The sequence below is a fragment of the Rhipicephalus sanguineus genome, chromosome 1, assembly GCF_013339695.2.
Source record: "Rhipicephalus sanguineus isolate Rsan-2018 chromosome 1, BIME_Rsan_1.4, whole genome shotgun sequence".
NCBI classification, from domain to species: Eukaryota; Metazoa; Arthropoda; class Arachnida; order Ixodida; family Ixodidae; genus Rhipicephalus; species Rhipicephalus sanguineus.
Genome location: NC_051176.1, coordinates 288149834 through 288169405, shown reverse-complemented (window position 1 = coordinate 288169405; position 19572 = coordinate 288149834). Strand labels below are relative to the sequence as shown.

Sequence of the window (19572 nt, the reverse complement as noted above, 5' to 3'; positions counted from 1 at the left end):
TACTTTCTTCACATTTACATTCTAAATACTACAGATAACACCCCCTGTACTTTCCTTGGCGTTATTGTCTGTTAGTTCTCATTAATATTGTGTCTAACAAAGATAAACGAGCCCTTGAAAAATCATAGCTTTCCTTTATATATATATATATATATATATATATATATATATATGTGTGTGTGTGTGCAGTAAGTGCTAGCTTCTTAAGTGTTTATATTCAATATAGTTAAGTCCGACTATTTAAAATGACGGAAGACAGCAGTATATTTGTGTTGTTTTATTATTTTCAAATTCAACAATCAGTGCTATCTGTTTCTTTCGCTTCGTGAAAGAAAGGGACATTACTGGAATTTTGCTGAGTTGCCCTTCGACGGAGTGTTGACAGTGTCGCAGGAAAACTCATTTCTGTTGATGCTTCTGTAAGGAACACATAGGAATTCTAAGCAAGAGCAAAAAAGCTACCGCCCTCGGCAGCATGCTTCGTTCCTTCAGCGTGAGGCGTCTTTGCTAAAGTCGATCAATGAGAGAGAAAATGGTATATATGGTAACCACAATGAACAAGTGTCGTGAAGAAAACATGTTAACAAAAAAAATTAACAACAATTTCATATCGACTGCAAGAACGAGAACACTTTGTATCGATATGCGACTGTCTTTATACGACGCCGAAGCTGGAGTGGAAGGCGCGTTAGTCTTTCCTTCTAATGGACTTAGTATATCGAAAGAAAACAACAAACACGGCTGTGCTGCGCATAAAACTGTTTTCAGTGGCTTAAGCCTAATTCGTAAAAGCCTAGTTCATAAATGTAACTTAGCAGAGCATTATATCGCTTCTGTTTAGACATTTCGAGTTGCATGACAGCAAAAAATACTGTTTCACGTCGTGTTTTCATTCTATGTCGCAGGCGTAACGACAGAGTGTTCGGTGGTATCGGTGTCTAGGAAGTACTTTCGCAACAGCGGCCGCCAAAGTGAACACTGTCATTTGTCCATGCTGACGGCCTCAGTCACCGCCGGCACCACCCATCATCATCGGTGACCCATAACCGCCCTGTGGCCTTCGACCCCGACCTCCTCCGCGAGGCCTTTGAGGAGTGCCACCTGGCAACTGGCCGGACGCGTCCTGTCCGGGGTATCCGGAACCGTCCGAGTACGCCCCGCTGTCGGATGTGTAGTAGCCGCCGCCTCCAGCGCCGCCAGCAGTGGGGCTTGGGTACTCAGGCCCCTGCCATGCTCCACCTCCTCCGGGTTGTGCACCTTGAATTGGCGACAAAGGCGCCGTGTCATATCCATTGGACCACGAAAAAGATTTCGAACCGCCATAATAACCGCCACCACCAAACCCACCACCACCAATTGTTCGCCGGGCACCGGCACCCGGTTTGGAAAAGCCGGCCGAGCCGGGACCAGGCGAATGAGGCGACTCGATCTCGAGAGGGCTCTTTTTGTGGAAAGCAGAGCCACCTGCCGACTTGGTGTAACCGCCGTAGACGCTACCGCCTGATCCCGGAGACACGGCGCCTGCTGTTCCAGCTATGGGAAACAAACCCGCGCCGAGAGAGTCAGGATAGCCACCACCACTGCCCGAATCGGTATAGCTGTTGAAAGAGCTTGAGGAGGAGTACGAAGAGCGTGCACTGTAGGCGGAGGAATAGCTACCAGCTCCTGATGCACCGGGACCAGCGCCTGCACCCGGATAAGCATCGGCCCCTGATGAACCTGGATACGTCGCAGGCGCCGGGCGAGGCCCAGTTGGAACGACACCATATCCACCAGCAGAAGGCCGTGAACCGCCTTGGGGAGCCGCGGCACCAGCACCTGGATAAGACCCCGAACCAGGACCACTACCCGCCAGGTATGGGCCAGGGCCACCAGGTGCAGCTCCAGCTCCTCCTCCGGATCCTCCATAGCCTCCATAACCGCCGGGGCCTCCAGGACCACCAGCACCCCCGGGTCCTCCAAGCCCACCTGGTCCCTTGGGACCACTTGGTCCTTTCGGACCACCAGGACCTCCGGGGCCACTGGGACCGCCGTACCCGCCAGGACCTCCAGGACCACTCGGGCCACCGTAACCACCAGGACCTCTGGGACCACCGGCACCAGTCGGACCACCGTAACCACCGGAACCTCCGGGTCCTCCAGGACCACCAGGACCACTCGGCCCACCATAACCGCCTGAACCCCCGGGGCCACCGGGACCACTGGGACCACCGTAACCACCAGATCCTCCAGGGCCTCCAGGACCACTGGGGCCACTGGGACCACCGTAACCACCAGGACCTCCAGGACCCCCGGGGCCTCCCGGCCCACCAGGGCCGCCGTAACCGCCTGATCCAGAAGGACCACGAAGTCCGCCAGCCGGCTTTCCGCCTTGTCCACCAGAGCCTGGTCTTGGCCCAGAGCCGTATCCTCCTCCAGCAGGGTAGCCACCGGCACCAGGCCTACCGCTTCCAGATCCAGGGTAACTGCCAGCGCCAGGTCCTCCAGCTCCAGAGCCTGGGTAACCCCCAGCACCGGGTCGGCCGGAACCTCCTCCTGGGTAACCACCGGTACCACCGGGGTAGCCTCCAGCACCAGGAGCTCCTCCAGAACCAGGTCCACGAGGGCCACCGGGGTAACCGCCTGATCCTGGAGAGCCGGAACCTCCTGGGTAACCACCCGCGCCTCCCGAGCCAGGATAGCGACCCGCGCCGGGGGCGCCTCCTCCTCCTCCTGCTGCCCCGCCCGTTCCACCGGGAAGGTAAGCTGGCCCAGGGCGACCTCCACCGCCTGCACCACCTCCACCGCCAGCAGCGCCTCCGCCACTTCCGGGCAGAGGCTGCAGCGGCTGTGGGCTCTCAACATTCACTTCGGCGTTCAGGTAGTACCAATTGGGCGCTTCGTCACACTCGAAGCTGTACCAGTAGTCACAGGCACGGATCTGCTGGTTGAAGATTGTTCCTGGTCCACACAGGAAGCTCTCCTTTCGGCCGTTGTGGCACACGTGGTAAACCTGAAAAGTTGCAGGTGTGCTATTCAGCATTTGTTTGAAGAGCATAGTCTCGAACCACGCGCGATGTATTCTTGACAGTCACAGGAAATGTTTTACTATCAATACGCGGATTGAACTTCACAGTGTCTGCAAGAGCTGTTTTGACTGAGGACATGGTTCTCCGTTTTCGATAATTGTTGCTATTTAGTAATTAAAAGGTCTGACTGTAACTTCTGATTATTGAAAGGTGATGCAACCTCTTGGTCGATTGATAACAACGTCGAAGAAGTTACTATATAAAGAATAAAAACAGAAACCAAGATTTTCGTATAAACCGCCAGTCACTGCATCATATGATCCTGAAATGGCCGATCGAATAAATTTATGTTAGGTAAATGGCTTTGGAAGGGCCTTACCTGACACTGTGCCTCCAAGTCAGCATACATGCCTTCGTACGGCTGCTGACTGCAGCGAAAACTTGTGCGGGGAATTTCCTTGTAATCGGGGTAGTCGACGCCAGCTGTACCTCGAACCCAGCCTCCCTGATTTTGTCCCTTGCTTTCATCCCATCGTTTTGTCTGCGGCATAGAAGCAGTGAGACACAAATAGGAATGCGGCCCGCTACATACTTATTGAAATGAAGCAGGTTTACTGTTCGCTCGGGCAGCGTGCTGTATACGAAAGAATAATGAGATATCTTGAACGGACTGTAACAGAGTGGAGCAATTACACGCCAACCAGGCAAGGCAATGTTATTTTATGAGACGCCGTGTACGTTCCTCAAGCCGTGGCGTGTTTTCGTTGTTTGCCCTTAGGAGAAATGCTTGATCGACATATTTATCCGGCTGTTTCCTAGTTGCATAGCGAGCACCAGAAGACATGGTCTGAGTGAGGTACCGTGCTCACAGATTGAAACGCGACCTCAAAACTTTCAGTATAACTGTAAGCGTATACAACTGTGTTAGTTAGTTTTGGTTATAGCTATGTAACGTGATACTGGCGAACAGGACACGGTTGTCTCTCCACTTGTCCATGTCCTGTTCGCCAGTATGATGTTTCAGTATAACGACTGATATGCGCAAATGCTCGAGATAACCGCTTCATTTCGCTGCGAAACTGGCCGCTATTGGTAAGGATAGTTCCGATGAATATGTTCAAGTCGAAATTACGCCGAAGTGAAGACGGTAGAAACAAAAGTACGTGCATTAATGAGCCCTAAATTGTCGCATTTCCATCCGTGAAGACTGTACAGAAATGCGCATACAACATCGCTATTGGCTTAGCCAGTGGGACGGTTATATATATATAATATATATATATATATATATATATATATATATATATATATATATATATATATATACACGCACGAGCATACGTACAGAAGGCTCTTATCCCCCCTCCGAAATAATTTTCTGATTACACCCCTGGGCATCGTGCACACAGAAAATTTCATGGAACTCGCTATGGTGGGTCAATCGCTACATTATGCATGTAGTACATGCCAAAACCGGCTCCTCTCACGATGTTCGCCGCTTTTGAAAGCAATTACAGCAACGTTTTTGACCAGGCGTGCAAAGCGTGAACAAATGTCGATTTCCTCTTGCAAAATTTTCATACATGCTTTCTATTTCCCAGGCACCATATGCGCATATAACGGTTACAAGGCCTAAGAAATAGCCGAGCGCTTTGCAGGCGCCTCAGGCTTGGCACTTACCCGCTTGCAGTGATGAGGTGCTGCGAGGGCTGCGGGGAGAAAGGAGGAAGGAAAGATGTGCTTTACTTGTGTGTCCGAGAGCCAAGGCTTGTGGAGAAAAGTGGTGGCTGCAGAGCCCGTGCTTACCGCGTTTCATAAGCACTTACCCAGAAGGAGCACGAGCCCCGCTGTAATCTTCATTTTTGATGGCCAATCTGAAACAAAAGGTACGAGTAGATAAGTGATCCGCCAACGCCATGTGGTGCGCGGTCAGAGCGACGCCGCACGCACAGAAATAAAGGGGTAAAAAAGGTTCCTCGCGGACGCTGCGCCTGTCATTCGATTCGCGCAGCCAACCTTGTACGTTATGCGAGGCTTTACATAAGGGTTTCCTTGAGGCTTTACGACGTGTTTTGACGGTCTCGGCAAGGAACAAAACGCGTGCATTCGTATAGTCGCTTCCGCCGTGCAAGGACCAGCACAGTTTTTTTCCGCTAACTGTTGCTGCGACGCCCCTTGGCGTCCTCGCGCGCAAATCGAAGCGTGTTTTGATGATCACAAAATCGTACTGCTGTGCGGCTTGCGCAAGGAGGCAGCAGAACGTTTCCGTCGCCGCGAGCTCCTATCTGTCGATAGCCCCTGCATGAATGAAGCTGGGCGGGCCGTCAGCTCCTCCCCTCCGCAAGTATGCACCGACTATTAGTTCCTGATCTGGCTGCTTGGCGTGTGTCACCAAGGTCTCCTGCGCATCTTCCTCGATCAAGTAGGCAGCGAGCCCCTCTTGCGACAGAAATAGCGTCTTGACGATTGCGCAACGCTTCTAAAGAAGCATCACGCGATTAATGACATGGTTAGCTGAAGTAAGGCCGTTTGCCGCAGAACGTGTACATTTGCAAGTTGGGAGACGCCACGCTAAAAGCTCTCAAGCGCACTCTTCTAGAAGGAGCATGCCGATGCAACCTTGAAGCCTTCAAAATGCGTACAACCTTACGCACGCGTGCAAAAATGTGCTAGATAATCGGGACGAGTTCTTGTAATCCTCAAAAGCGCTCGCTTTTGCGGTTCCTGCCAAGACTAAAAAAAGAGAACGGCCAGGAGAAAGCTTTTATCCAACTTAGAGCTACCAAGATCCAGCCTGTATAGCCAGCTTTGATCCCACTCCGAGGAGGCTTTCTTCTGGACGATTCGCAGCCCCTCACAATTGCGCTGTAGGAGGACTTACATGCGCTGGCTCAGGCCTCGGCAGGAACGCCCGACGAGAGTACTTTTAAAACAGTCCAGAATGATCCTGTTCAGTGAGCGAACGCCTCCCCAAGTGCAGCTGAAGCTGTGTTATTATATTTCGTAAGAAAACCTTTATAGTTGAGGCCATAAAGCACAACCAGCGAATTAGAACTGGTGGAGACAGAGTGAAGAGGCAATCGAGTGGAAAGCTTTGGACGGTGATCAAAGATGCGAAACATGCCGGACACCAACTTTTCACGCCCCCTGTCCGAAAAGCTTGACACTCGCATGTTGATCATAACTTCGAATTCGACTACTACGGTGCCTAGAAAGTAACAAGCGGATAAGTCGCGGCACACCTAGACAGTGGCGTCTGCTGTCTATATGGTGCCCTCAAGCACCATATAGACAGAGAGGAAAACTGCGCCCGAGAGGAAGATCTCTCGGGCGCAGTCTCCTAGAACTAGCGGAAAGAATTATTTATTTATTTATTTACAGGATACCTGCGTTGCCTCAAAGGCGTTATCGCAGGGGAGACATCTGTATGATCATATGCTTCATGTTTTACAGTGAAAATAAGCAACAAAAATATATGAAACAAGGTTAACATCAAGATAAACAAGTGAAAGGACAATAGGTTAGCATGTTCAAAGGTAACATAAAGTTGGAACAAAAACTAGCACAATTATACATTATTGTAAACACAATCGGGAATAAAAATTATGATTATCAGGTACAGAAACGTAGTCTTCCGGTAACAGGTTCCAATCTCGAGCAGTTTGTGGAAAAAAAGACCTGGAAAAATGATTTGTGTTGCAGCTGTATACGCGCACTTTCTTGGAGTGGTCGTGCCTAGTCGAGACGTAGGATGGTTCCGACAAATAGGTGCGGCTGTTAATGCCTGTTTGATTATAAAAAATACGGTGGAAAAATTTGAGTCTTAAGTTTTTTCTTCTAGCTGTTAGTTTCCCAGCCCAGTAATGCTTTTAATTCAGTGACACTTTGAAAAGGGCAGTAATTACTGGAGACGAATCGTGCAGCCTGATTTTGAAGCTTTTCTATTGCTTTTATCAAATAGTCCTGATGAGGGTCCCAGATCATAGAGGCGTAATCTAGGATAGATCTAACATGTAAAAAGTATAGTGTTTCTTTGACATCTTTGGACGCTGATTTGAAATTTCTGCGAATAAAAAACAACATTTTACTTGCTTTAGATATTGTGTGTTGGATATGTTCGTTCCATTTTAGTTTCGGCGTAAAGTATACCCCGAGGTATTTGCACTCTGGGACTGTGTTTATCGTTGTGCCTTCAATTGTGTATTTTGTTTGACGTTCCAATTTCTTGTTTGAAAGCGGATGTGATTACATTTACTAATATTCAAGCTCATCTGCCACCGCTGACACCAATTTACTATTTTATCAAGGTCGGTCTGCAGGATTGTTATATCTGATATAGAATTAATTTCTCTATAGACGACGCAGTCATCTGCAAAAAGTTTAATGGGGGACTGTATGTCATCTACAATATCATTAATGTATATGAGGAACAACAGTGGCCCCAGAACACTGCCCTGGGGCACTCCCGATGATACTGTTATGTATGATGAGCTACAACCATTAAGGACTACACACTGTTTACGACCGTTTAGATAGTTACAAATCCAGTTTTCGGTTTTATTGTGTATGTTTAAACCCTTTAACTTAGTATTTAGCAGGCGGTGACATACTGTGTCGAACGCCTGCCTGAAATCGAGGAATAGTGCGTCGACGTGTTTATTATTGTCAAGGAATTTACCTATATAGTGTTGAAATTCAACTAATTGAGTATTGCATGAGTGACCGTTACGAAATCCGTGCTGTGACGCAGTAAAAAAGCTCATTGATTCAAGGTATTTAAATAATTGACTGTATATTATGTGCTCAAAAATCTTGCAAGATACCGACGTTAAGGAAATGGGTCTGTAGTTTTCCACCAGTCTTCTGTCTCCTGATTTAAAGATAGGATTAACAGCCGCGATTTTCCAGTCCTGTGGAACCAACCCGGTCTTATAAGACATTTGAAATACAATACATAGATACTGTGCGATAATACCATGACATTTCTTTAGCATATATGATGGAATTCTATCAGGACCGATAGCTTTTGAGGTGTCCAGCTCCCGCAAGAGACAGTCAATACCGTTTACATCTATGGTTATTTCAGGCATCCCGTCGGCGGGGCTAACATTGGAAAAAAGGGATGCAGCTGTACCGGTGATTATACCGTCAGAAAACACCGATTTAAAGTAATGATTAAACATTTCAACCTTTTCAGCGTCTGTCGTTGTAGTAGTTCCAATATTCTAAACATGCGATTAGTTCTAGCGCATGTTGTAGCTTACGCGAATGTTTTTAACAACTTAATCACGCCAACGAAGTCAATACAGGGTAGACCAGCTTCGCAGTATTGCGCCGACTTGTAGCCAGCGGCAACGTATCGTTTTCTTGCTTTTGAATCACTTTACGCCTTAGTACAAACACCGGCTACGAATATCATGACAAGCACGTATTTAAAAAATTGTCCACGTGGCGCTTATTAGTAATTTCAGTTAGCCATATAATAAATTACTGTAAAAAGCTATTCGTTAGCCTAACCTAACTGACAGCAGCGATGAGCAAAGCTACTTTCATCAAGTTTCGACTCTCATATAATTAGAGCCGTGTACTAAGCGTTCTAATCAATTTTTCCGCCCTCCCTCTCGACCAGCGGCAGCTCGTTTGCGACAGTAATCCGGCTCACCAGCGTATAACTTACTACTCCCCTCCCTGTTGCGGTATTGAACTAAACCCGGAAGTGCGTGTCTACGTAAGGATGTGCCTTCACTGCAGACTGTAACTTTCGTCGTTCGCATCATGAGCAGGCAATGGTTCTAAACTTCCCGTTGTAAACTACTGGAGCTTTGTGCTTTCGAATAGGGCACGCGCAGAGGTTGCTTAGCAACGCGCTATGACCCCGCTTACAATGTCATGAGTTTGATTCCCCGCCATAGCGATCGCATTTCGACCAAACGCCCACGTGCCTATGGGCGCTCCTAAAGTACAGCAAGGAAGGAGCAGAAGTTAGACTGTATCTATTGTAGCCAGAACTATTAGGGCGTAAAAAGTGGTATTCTTAGCATATTTGTGTGCGCACTGTTTTAGCGCAGGATGTGTAGACCCAAAAATTGAGTTTGTGGGCACAGAAATGTGTAGACACAAGCGAATGTTTTGTGTCCACATACTCCGTGCTCCACATGGCGAAGAAATATGTCCTACACACAGTACCGAAACTGAATGCTTGCTCATCCCTATTCCGCACTGCATTCATTGAAGCTTTAAATAAACATTAAACATTGTCAATCTTTACAAGCAACGCACTGTACACTACGTATTTTAGGCAAATTAGCTGGTTTTATTTAAGGAACTACTCGTATCCATATAACAACTCTCCGATTCAATTTTGTTTCAATATAACTCCTATGCTTTGGGTGCAGCCAGTAATCGTTAATGTAGTATGTGAGAAGCTGAATGCCAAACGTAAGCATTAGTTGCCATCCGTATCGATATAAAGTCACCCGAGGGTTCGAATTATAAATAGGCAACAGTTAAGTTTTGCTCTTACTTGAAGCCATTCAGCAATGCAAGTTGAAAGCACCCATTGCGGCATAGTATGCGTTTCTCCTTATTCAACAGGGGGAAGGTTACTCGGCTGAGATTATAGAAATATTGACATTGAACGGGCCTGTAGTGCGCAAGCAGCGAGCAAGTGATGTGCAGACGCTCGCTCACAGCTCGGCCACTTTGGCACCACGTCGTTCATAGGCAACATACTGCGAATGCATTGATAAAATGGGATTCTCAGGCAGGTAACGTCACTTGTTACTCTCTCAAAGGTTGCGTAAAACTATGTGATTGAACCTTTAGTGAACATAAGCTTAATGAATAATTCGAACGGTATCAAAATTTATAACGTGGGTTAGAAGCTGCATGCAGAGGCATGTCCGCATTCCTATACCACGAAAGCTGCTGTCGATGTTGCCGAGAATCAAACACGCTACCTGTTGCCATCGTCAACACTTCGTGAAAGCTAAGGCACAGATTGGCGCCACCACTCGCCCGCGCACACATGGAACACCTTGTTCGCGACTACAGCGCTGGCCCAAACCTCTTGGGGACGGCTCACGAGGAAAAGATGAGCGGCAAGGTCCTATCAGTCGGTACTTGGCCACTGAGAAACAGTAGCGGCGAGTGGCAGAGGTTTAAAAAAAAAAGTGCCAGCGGTGGCCGAGCTCACCGGATCCGCGGATGTTGCTTGAACGGATGGAGGGGGCCGAAAAAAGTGAAGGCTCCGGCTCCGGGACGCGGGCGTTTTATAGGAGTAGGGATCGGCCGCATCTTCTTCCCCGCGGCAAACCGGTTGCTTTTGTTTTGACGTGGCCACAGCACTCTCCTCCTCGCGTCGCATGACGACGTCGACGACGACGTCGGGTTCCCGACGAACAGCGCCCACCGCGGCGCCGTCATAGCGGTTCAAGGCCGGGGTCGCGCGCAACGCCCTGTCCTGGCGCTGGCAGTCCCGGCGCGCAGGAACAATCGCTCCCACGCACGCCGCCTCGCGCTGTCCGCACCCTTGCTTCCGGAAACCGCGTCTCCCAAAGCCGCGTGTCCGCGTGCGTTGGCCACAATCAGGTCCGGGTATACGAGCTCCCGGAATGCGCAGAGAGAGTTCTTACTGCGGCTCGTAATGGAGTTTCTTTTTTAACCAGTGATGCCAGCGCGAGTTGCGGCAGCGCGGGGCAGCACGCGGATTCGTATTTTTCCTGTACGCGAATGCACGCAGGTAAGCATCGCTCGGGCCATTCTCTAATACGGTGCGCGGGACGGTCGTTTCAGAATGTTCCTGAGACCAAACCACGTCAATCACGACTCGCAGAACTGTTTGCGCAAGCTGGCTCTCTAAGAAAATACGACATCGGTATCCTAATGCACATGCAAGACTGAAACTTCTGCGCTATGCGTAACATCTGTATCTACATTCGGTGTATTGGTGAAGACAGCTGTCTTCACCACTTTGGCTTGTGAATGCTAGACGGAGATTCTGTTTCAGACCCCTCTTTCTGGTGCACAGCTGCCCACATGCCATCGCAGATGGGGGAAACAGAGAGGGAATAGACGGATAGTCTAAGTGGGATTCCGAGACAACGCCACGACGAGTTTTCCGCAAACGCGTGCGATGAGAGCCACCTTCGTTCGCTCGTTCTCAGAGAACAGTCCTAAATGTGGTCGGGGTTCCGTGGTAGTCCATAAGGGTGTGCTTGCTGGAAGAATAATAGAATCTGTCACTGCTCGAGCGCGAGATATAGACGAAATAATTGAATTAAGGCACCGCTTTACTCTCTCTGAAGGTAGTTATTCTGGCGAGCGCGTCCAATCCCGTCCTCTAGGTGTCGATATTCAAGTAGTTGGTCAGAAGTGCAGAAATGTCAGACCCAACTAAAGTATTCTGCAATATTAAATTCGACATTCTCGGTTTACTTACGTTTTCTCTTTTTGAGTGTCTCGAATTTTTTTTTTTTTTTTTTTGCATTTCGGGCTTGTCGTTATTTTGTTGAATCATCCAGGCTTCAGTCACTAAACTCGGTGTACCCTAGCCTGCCCAAGTCCGTATTGTTATACGACAGCGCGCGTTTGAGCGAAGACTAGCTTTCCAGGGAAAAAAAAAAGAGGGGGGGGGGGAATGTCTAAGCTACTCTAGTCCATGGCGCTTTATTCTTTTCTGAAACGGGAGTCACATCTCAAGGAAACACTCTGGTATCATCCACACCACTAGGTGTAAAGGAGTAAACACCCGTTAAAGATTAGTGCAGTAGTTATAAATGTTCTGTGTGTGCGTGACAAGATATACGCTCCGACTATCAAGAACTTGCGCGGTGGTCACATCTTGGATAGTTAGTTCCCTCTACTTTCTCCATGTAACCTGCACCTTTGATAGGGAGCGCGTAGAGTCTCTTTCAATAGATTTCACTGTAGCTGTTTCCGAAAAAATTCACGAAACGAATGTGTGTGCCACAAGTTCGTCCTCGTCTGCGACAGACCCCCTTAAAGAAACAAAAGGAACGAATTTTCAGTGGTCGCTCAGTGGCTCGTTATGCTGCTGAGCACGATGTCACGGGTTCGATTCCCAGACGCAGTGGGCGCCATCGCTTATGCCCCGCATTTATACTGCTCCGATATGTGAAATTAAGGCTGTTGGGCTATCCGTCCCTTTGTACGCGCGGTGATAAGTGCAACTCAATGGCAGCGCTCGAGGATGCGGTCTAAAAATAAACAAACAAAAACAAAAAAGCTTTCCTAAGCTTCTGCAGTCCCATTCTTCTTGAGCACTCAGTATGATAAATTACGCGCTTTATGTCTTCATATTGTTTTTTTTTTTCGATACGGGGACCACATCTCAAAAAAGCACTCTGATAACAGCCACGCGACTATAGCTATAAAGAATTGCGTGTTATTTATGCCTTTCGGTCTCATTTATTTAAGAAAACGGACAGGAAGCCTCATACTACAAATGACACACACATCTATTCCGAGCCGCGCCGGCAGGGCGGCTGTTTTCAGTTTTCCGGCGTGCAGTCATGTTGCTGCACTGGTAGGCAAATGACATATATTTTGTGTTTCATTATTATTTTTATTAATTTACTTATTTTTGCACTGAACATTGAAGTCGAGTGAATGGTCCTACTGAATGAGACGTTCGAAGTGCCACAAGCTCGGAGGAAAAACAATGCTGGTGCATTGTAAATAAGCGCCCCGTGCCTCGGGAAGTTTGGTATCGTTAGCACCGCGTAAGTAAAAATGAAACGACACGCGACTGTTCGCGCATGCGCAGAGTGATCCTCTGCAATGTGGGTCTAGGGCGTCTTTCCGAAAATAAGTTGGAACGCGGACCGCACGAATCTAATAAGTAGCGAGGATCGTATAGCCCTTAATGTTTATTGTGCTCTCGCGAGTTATGAATAAACGTGAATGGGCATTGGCTTTTCATTCTCTCCCTCTGCTTTCTTTTTTTTTCTCTCCTCGAAGTAGTTTTCAATTTAGGAGATAGTGAGATGGGAATGAACGCGGTACTCCGTAACACTGCGAACGTGCGCAGCTCAGGGCAGCCAAGAGTTATGGTCTCAATTCTCTCTTACTTCAAGGCTCGCTTCATTTTGCCTGAGACAGGAAGAGTGTTGTAAGGCTATCCGTGCCCGCACTCCTTGCTCTGCCGCCTAGATGGCCGGGCGACGCGATTGCCCCGAGAAGCCCATGTGTGCATTTTTAATGTTTATAAAACCGGAAGCGGAGGCAATATTCTCTCGAGTTTCGCAAGGGTGCTTCAACTCTTGCCTCCCATTCTTGTTTTCATCGGTTTCCTCGACCCTGCTAAAGTAAAGCAAGAATTCCTGTACGAAGGCGAGCATGAAAAAGCAAAAAAAAAAACAATTCATTGAATAAAAAAGAGAGGGCCGATCAGGTCTCTGGAAGCTGCGCAGTTCGTGCCGCGATTCGTGTAGAGGCTGAGTTTTGCACGAGGCAAGATATTGCTCTATTTACGGAAACGTAAAAGCCGTGCCCGTCCGACCTTTTAAACGGCGCTCCGGCAGTACTGATCGCGACATCCGTTGTTGTAGACAACCACGCGGAATTGTCTGTAGTGCCGCTTAACTCTCCTCGTGTTTTATAAATACTACGGACGAAAATCCAAAATTCAGTGCTCGTTATCTGCGCTTGCGTGTGATGGGAGTGCCGTCTCGGTCAGAGAGCAGGGACGGCGAATACATTTCGTAGACAACTCACGCAAATGCCCGCAGATGTTATGCCGTCAGTGATAGACCAGTAGTAGCTCTCGTCGCTGTTTTGGATGCGCATTTCCGGGGCGTGTGCGTTTTGTGTGCTCACCGTGAGTGGCTCCATTTTAATTTACACGAACTAAACTTCAAACAATGCAGAAGTTCAGGGGAAGGTGGAGGCTTCAAGCGATGAAAAATCATTGAACAGCGCATGTCGTCGGAGCCAGCGTTTCAATATGTGGACTGGTCTTCGTCAGGGCAACCTTGACGAAAATTCAGAAAAAGTTTAGGATACTACTGCTGCTTTACTGATTCATCAGACAGGCCTGTTCTCTGTCTAAGGACGACTCCTTAATAACGTCCATAAAATTATTATTATTATATTATTATTATTATTATTATTATTATTATTATTATTATTATTATTATTATTATTATTATTATTATTATTATTATTAATGCATTAACCGCTTAAAACCATCCTTATCATGTGGGCCAGACGGCATCCCCTCCGCCATACTAAAAGCTTATGGTAGTATATTTGTCCCAGTACTAACTACGATATTTAATAACTGCCTGGACACTTCCACATTTCCAAGCATGTGGAAAACTGCTCGTGTTTTTTCAGTATTTAAGTCGGGCTCTAAAACAGATGCTTCTAATTATCGCCCGATTTCTCTACTATGTGCCACATCAAAGATCTTCAAGCTGGCTCTTCACGACATATTATCTTTTAGTGTGAAAAACTCATTGATTCCTAATCAACATGGTTTTCTCGCTGGCCGCTCAACTACCACAAATCTTGCTAGTTTCATGACGCAGATCTCCACACCTATTTCTCAGAGAGGACAGGTTGACGTAATTACTGTGACCTGAGCAAGGCTTTTGACGTAGTCAGCCACACGCTGATTATGGTTAAACTGCGCACTTTGATGTTGACTTGTCAGTTGTGAATCTCCTGCAGAGCTATCTGCTCAATAGATCTTGTTATGTTGCCGTAAATGGCCAAACGTCTTCTTTGTATAAAGTGACTAGTGGGGTCCCTCAAGGGTCGGTATTAGGCCCACTCCTATTTTAATTTACGTTAATGATGTTTCTTTTGCCATTCGTAATTGTTCTTTCCTCTTGTATGCCGATGACATCAAGATTTTTAGGAAATTCATTCAGTTAACGACTGTCGCTTGCTGCAGTCAGACTTGCGCTCTTTTTCCGAGTGGTGCGACGGTAATAACCTTTCTCTGAATACCTCGAAGACAAAATTCATGTCTATCACTCGCAAAACATCTAGCGTGTCATTTCAATACTCTGTCAATTCTGTGCCGTTATGCAAGGTTTATGAAATCAGTGATCTTGGTGTTGTTGTTGACAGCGCGTTAAACTTTTCTTCTCACGTTAAGCGTGCTGCTATGCGGGGCCTTCGTTCTCTCGGATGTGTTTGTAGAATATCTCGAGAATTCAGGTCTCTCATGGCCCTACACAAATTGTACACGGCAATATGTCTTCCGCAACTTGAGTATGCGTCCGTGATATGGAATGGCATTGCTCAATCCAGCGGTAGCACCATTGAACGAGTCCAGAAAAAATTCCTCAGCATATATAACCATCGCTTTGCTAAAAATGACTCTGGATCTCGTTCAAGTACTGCTGAATTATTATCACTGCCATCACTTCACTGCCGACGAAATCGCTCTGATCTCTTATTTCTTTACAAGCTAGTCCACGGTATCATATCCTGCCCTGTACTTCTCAATTGTGTAAATTTTCGAATTCCGCGTAAGTTAACCAGAGAGAACAGACCGTTTCATGTACCTGCCTGCTTCTTCCAAAACTCTACCGTTCACAGAATACAAAGTCTCTATGATGTTAATTTTCTTGATCTTGACGTTTTTCATAGCCCACAATCATTGTTTTTATCCGAGCTTTGCACTGTTTTGGCATAGTGTGGCACAATGTACAAAGTCTTCCCTTCTCAGTCTTTCCACATAGTTGTATATATGCAATCTAATTTTTTATGCCCCGTCAATATTTCTCGTGTTGTCTTATTTTACTCCTCCCCTTTTGTGTCCATTTCTCTTTGTCTACGTGTTTTTGCTCTTTTTATTTCTGAAAACTGTCTGTATTGTATTGTTTATTTTTATTGTTTTTTTTTGCGTGCGCCAGCACAAAGGCCTTACGGTTGTTCCTGGGCACGTTAAATAAATCATTGATTGATTGATCGATTGATTGATTGATTGATTGATTGATTGATTGATTGATTGATTGATTGATTGATTATTCCTCTATGATGATGGCATAAAGATATTTAAGGAAATTCATTCTGTTAACGACTGTCGCATGCTGCAGTCAGATTTATTTTCTTTTTCTGAATGGCGCCAGAGGAATAACCTCTCCGTGAATACTGCTAAGACTAACTTCGTGAGTTTCCCTCGCACTACTTCGGATGTGTCATTTTCATGCTCTGTTAGTTCTCTATTGTTATGTAATGTTGGTGAGATAAATAATCTCAGTGTTTTCTTTTATAGCACCTTACGCTTTTCTGCTCACACTAAGCGCGTTGCTGTGCGGGACCTTCGTTCTCTCGGCTGTGTTTGCAGAATATCTAGAGAATTCAGTACTCCAATACGCTTCCGCAAATTGTACACCGCAGTATGTCTTCCCAAACTTGAACGTTGTCTGTGATCTGGAATGGCATTTCTAAATCCATCACTAACACCACTGAGAGAGTCCAGAAAAAAAATATCCTAAGCTTATATAACCATCGCTTCGCTAGAAATGACTCCGGATCTCGTTCAAGCAATTTTGGAGTATTGATACTGCCATTACTTCACTGTTGACAAAATCGCGTTGATATGCTATTTTTTAAACCTTGTTCACGGTACCGTATGCTGCCCTGAACGGCTCAGTTGTGTTAATATTCGAATTCCGCGTAATATAACCAGAGAGCTTTGACCGTTTCATGTACAAGCGTGCCTCTACCAACACTCATCTTTCTACTGGATACAAAGTCCTTATAATGCTTACTTTCGTGATCACGATGTTTTTAGTTGCCCGCAGTCATTGTTTTCCTCGGAGCTTTGTGCAGTTTTGACACACACACACACCACCACACACACACACACACACACGCACACGCACACGCACACACACACACACACACACACACACACACACACACACACACACACACACTATATATATATATATATATATATATATATATATATATATATATATATATATATATATATATATATATATATACAAGATTTTGCTCCCTGCACTCAGGCTAGGACTAAATTGCATTTTGTACGTGACGCATATACCTAATTGCCTCAGTCCTGAAGAAGGTGCTTTTCTGCATAGCAGGTTGCTGCCTTAACCTCGGCCTCTGCGATATCAGGAATAAACTCACCGAGACAAAGTTTTCGTTACGCTTTCTTTTTCTGCCTGTCTCGATCTCAAAAGATAGGTCAAGATAGAGAGGAGAGAGAGGAAAGACAGGGAGGTTAACCAGATGAAGTCTCCGGTTTGCTACCCTGTACGTGGGAAGGGGAAAGGGGACGTAAAAGAATGAAAGAGAAGAGGAAGAGTTTGTGACGACAGCACGCGAAACAAAACTAAAAAGACATGACCGTAGTCCAAGTACTACGCAGCAACATTTTCTGCCAAGAGTCGCAGTTTGTCATTGAGTCCGGTTGCTTGAAGAAATCGCAACAACGCCCTCAGAGCGGCTCGTGTTGAAGACCGTGTAGGCCAGGGCCCGATTTTGTTCTCCGTGAGAGGGCGGTTGTCCAGCTGGCCTAATGCGGCTGAGAGGGCCGCTCTTTCGGAGATGAAGCGGATGCACTCACGGAGAACTGTTTCGCTGCACCCGCAGACTTCACATGACGGGCTCTCAGCCATTCCAGTAATAAACGAATAGGCATTTGAGAAGGAATAAGAAGAAAGGCAGGGAGGTTAACAAGGGCTGAGCCTGGTAGGCTACCCTTCACTGGGGAAGGGAGAAGAAAAGTTAGAGAAAAGAGGAAAGAAAAAGTCACTGTCCGTCGACGTAACAGTTCCGCGTTTGACACCACAAACGGCGAATCAGTCCGGTATCCTTGAGAAAACGCAACAGCGCTTTCGTTGCCTTTCGGAACTGTGATGGGCAGCCCCATATAGTCCCAATATCTTCTGGACAGTGAAAGCGCTTCCGTCCAGTTGATTTAGTGCAGTGCGGAGGTGAAGCCTCTCGTTTGCGTATGTCGGGCAGTAACGCAGAAGGTGCTCAATAGTTTCATCAACGGCACAGTCGTTCCACTCGGCGTTGTTGGCCATCTCGATCTTAAATGAGTAGGCGTTGGTGAATGCTACACCCAGACGCAGACGGCACAGCACAGTATCTTCCTGCCGGGAAAGACCAGGTATAGCCGCAGTCGTAGAGATTGGTCGAGAGAATACAGTCGATGGTTTGTGAACTGTGATGTTTGCCACTTTTGCAGTGTCAGGCTCTGCGCCAGCTTACTTAAGTATTGAGCCGCGTCAATCCTGGATAACGGTGTGTGTATATATAGTATATATATAGACACGATGAAGCTGCTTTTCTGGCACCTTCATCGGCGAGTTCGTTGCCAGAGTTACCGCAATGACTTGGTATCCACTGAAACACGACGATGTGTCCTTTTTCAATCGCATTGTGCAGCAGTCCTCGTATCTCCCACACAAGTTGTTCGTGCGATCCGCGACGAAGTGCCGACGAAAGACATTGTAGAGCCGCCTTTCAGTCGCAGAACACTGCCCATCTATTAGCCGACACATCAACCTCACTTACAAACTTTGTCACGTGAGCACATCGACTTGTTCGGAGCTTGTTGGCCTGCGAGGTGCCGTCGATTATATCAAGCAAAAGATAGATCAAGGAGGAAAACACTACCGGTTACTGTAAAGAAAGCTCTATATTGGAAAAGAGAACTTCAATGCACGTCGCCGAGGCTGAATTTTTATTCCTGAAATGAAGTAAAAAGCGTCATCGTGTAGCCGCGTTTGTTGCCTTGTTTGGTCGCTTCTTTAAGCGGCGAATCCGAAGTGAAGTTAGTCCGAGAAATGTAGCTACGTTTTTTTCTTGCGAAACACGAAAGAGGCACGTGGAACTTGTGTCTATTAACTTGCTTATGAGTCCCGTCTTGGCAAGGTTCTCTCCGATCAGTCGTATCCATTGAATAACCCGAATGATCACCGTTTGAATGTTGCCTCGCTTATCCAGACGTATCGCTGCCGTCCCTAATTTCAGTTGTGAAACCGGGATGACCTTTGATGTAGAGGGAAACGTGTATCGGAAAACAGGGTTATCTTAAAAGCGGCCTTCCAGCAAAATATCAGCTCATCCGAGGGCACTCTTACGGCACGCGCTTAGGCGCCACTTGTGTCGCTGATCATTAAAGTATCGCGACCCGGCTGTGCGCAAAAGTCGGGCCCTCGGTGTTCAGAGTGTCGCCCGGCGCTGTAGCGCTCGATAAGCTCGCGGTCCGTTAGAAAGGCACGACCCTGCAGGCATAAAATTCTGTAAGCGCGCTGCCTCTCCCTTTCCAAATAGCGAAACGCCATCCCTCTTTCTGTAGGCCTTTCCTAAATAATGGGCTCCCCGCGGAGCCGAAGCCGGCTGCGGGCACCGCGGACGGCTGGCTCCTCGGACTAATTAGGATGCGTCGCACGGCAACCGGGTACGCTCTCCAGCGCGGCATTCTGTTTCCAAACAACGTAGCTTGGCGCAGCGTCGGCAGTTATGCAGAACGAGGCCTGTTGTCAGGCTCTGAGCACTGCGAGCAGAGGACATGCGATCCATGGCCGCGCCGAAA

General features: G+C 47.1%; 1 protein-coding gene across 4 annotated transcripts; it reads right to left on the bottom strand.

The window, feature by feature from the left end:
- Positions 1-262: 262 nt before the first annotated feature.
- On the bottom strand, positions 263-10340 carry LOC119379214 (uncharacterized). Of its 4 annotated transcripts, none has more exons than XM_049411909.1 (7): positions 10204-10340; positions 4835-4882; positions 4689-4717; positions 3388-3549; positions 1948-2992; positions 1660-1887; positions 263-1257 (listed from the first exon to the last, which is right to left on the bottom strand). In XM_049411909.1, the coding sequence occupies exons 2-7, from the start codon at positions 4866-4868 to the stop codon at positions 1004-1006; spliced, it is 1752 nt and encodes a 583-aa protein (XP_049267866.1). In that variant the 5' UTR covers positions 4869-4882; positions 10204-10340; the 3' UTR covers positions 263-1003. The 4 variants fall into 4 exon arrangements, with proteins under 4 accessions (XP_049267866.1, XP_049267865.1, XP_037504371.1 ...); XM_049411908.1 differs by having other exon boundaries at positions 263-1887; positions 1948-2127; positions 2182-2992; positions 10204-10336; XM_037648443.2 differs by having other exon boundaries at positions 263-1887; positions 2128-2992.
- Positions 10341-19572: the final 9232 nt, after the last annotated feature.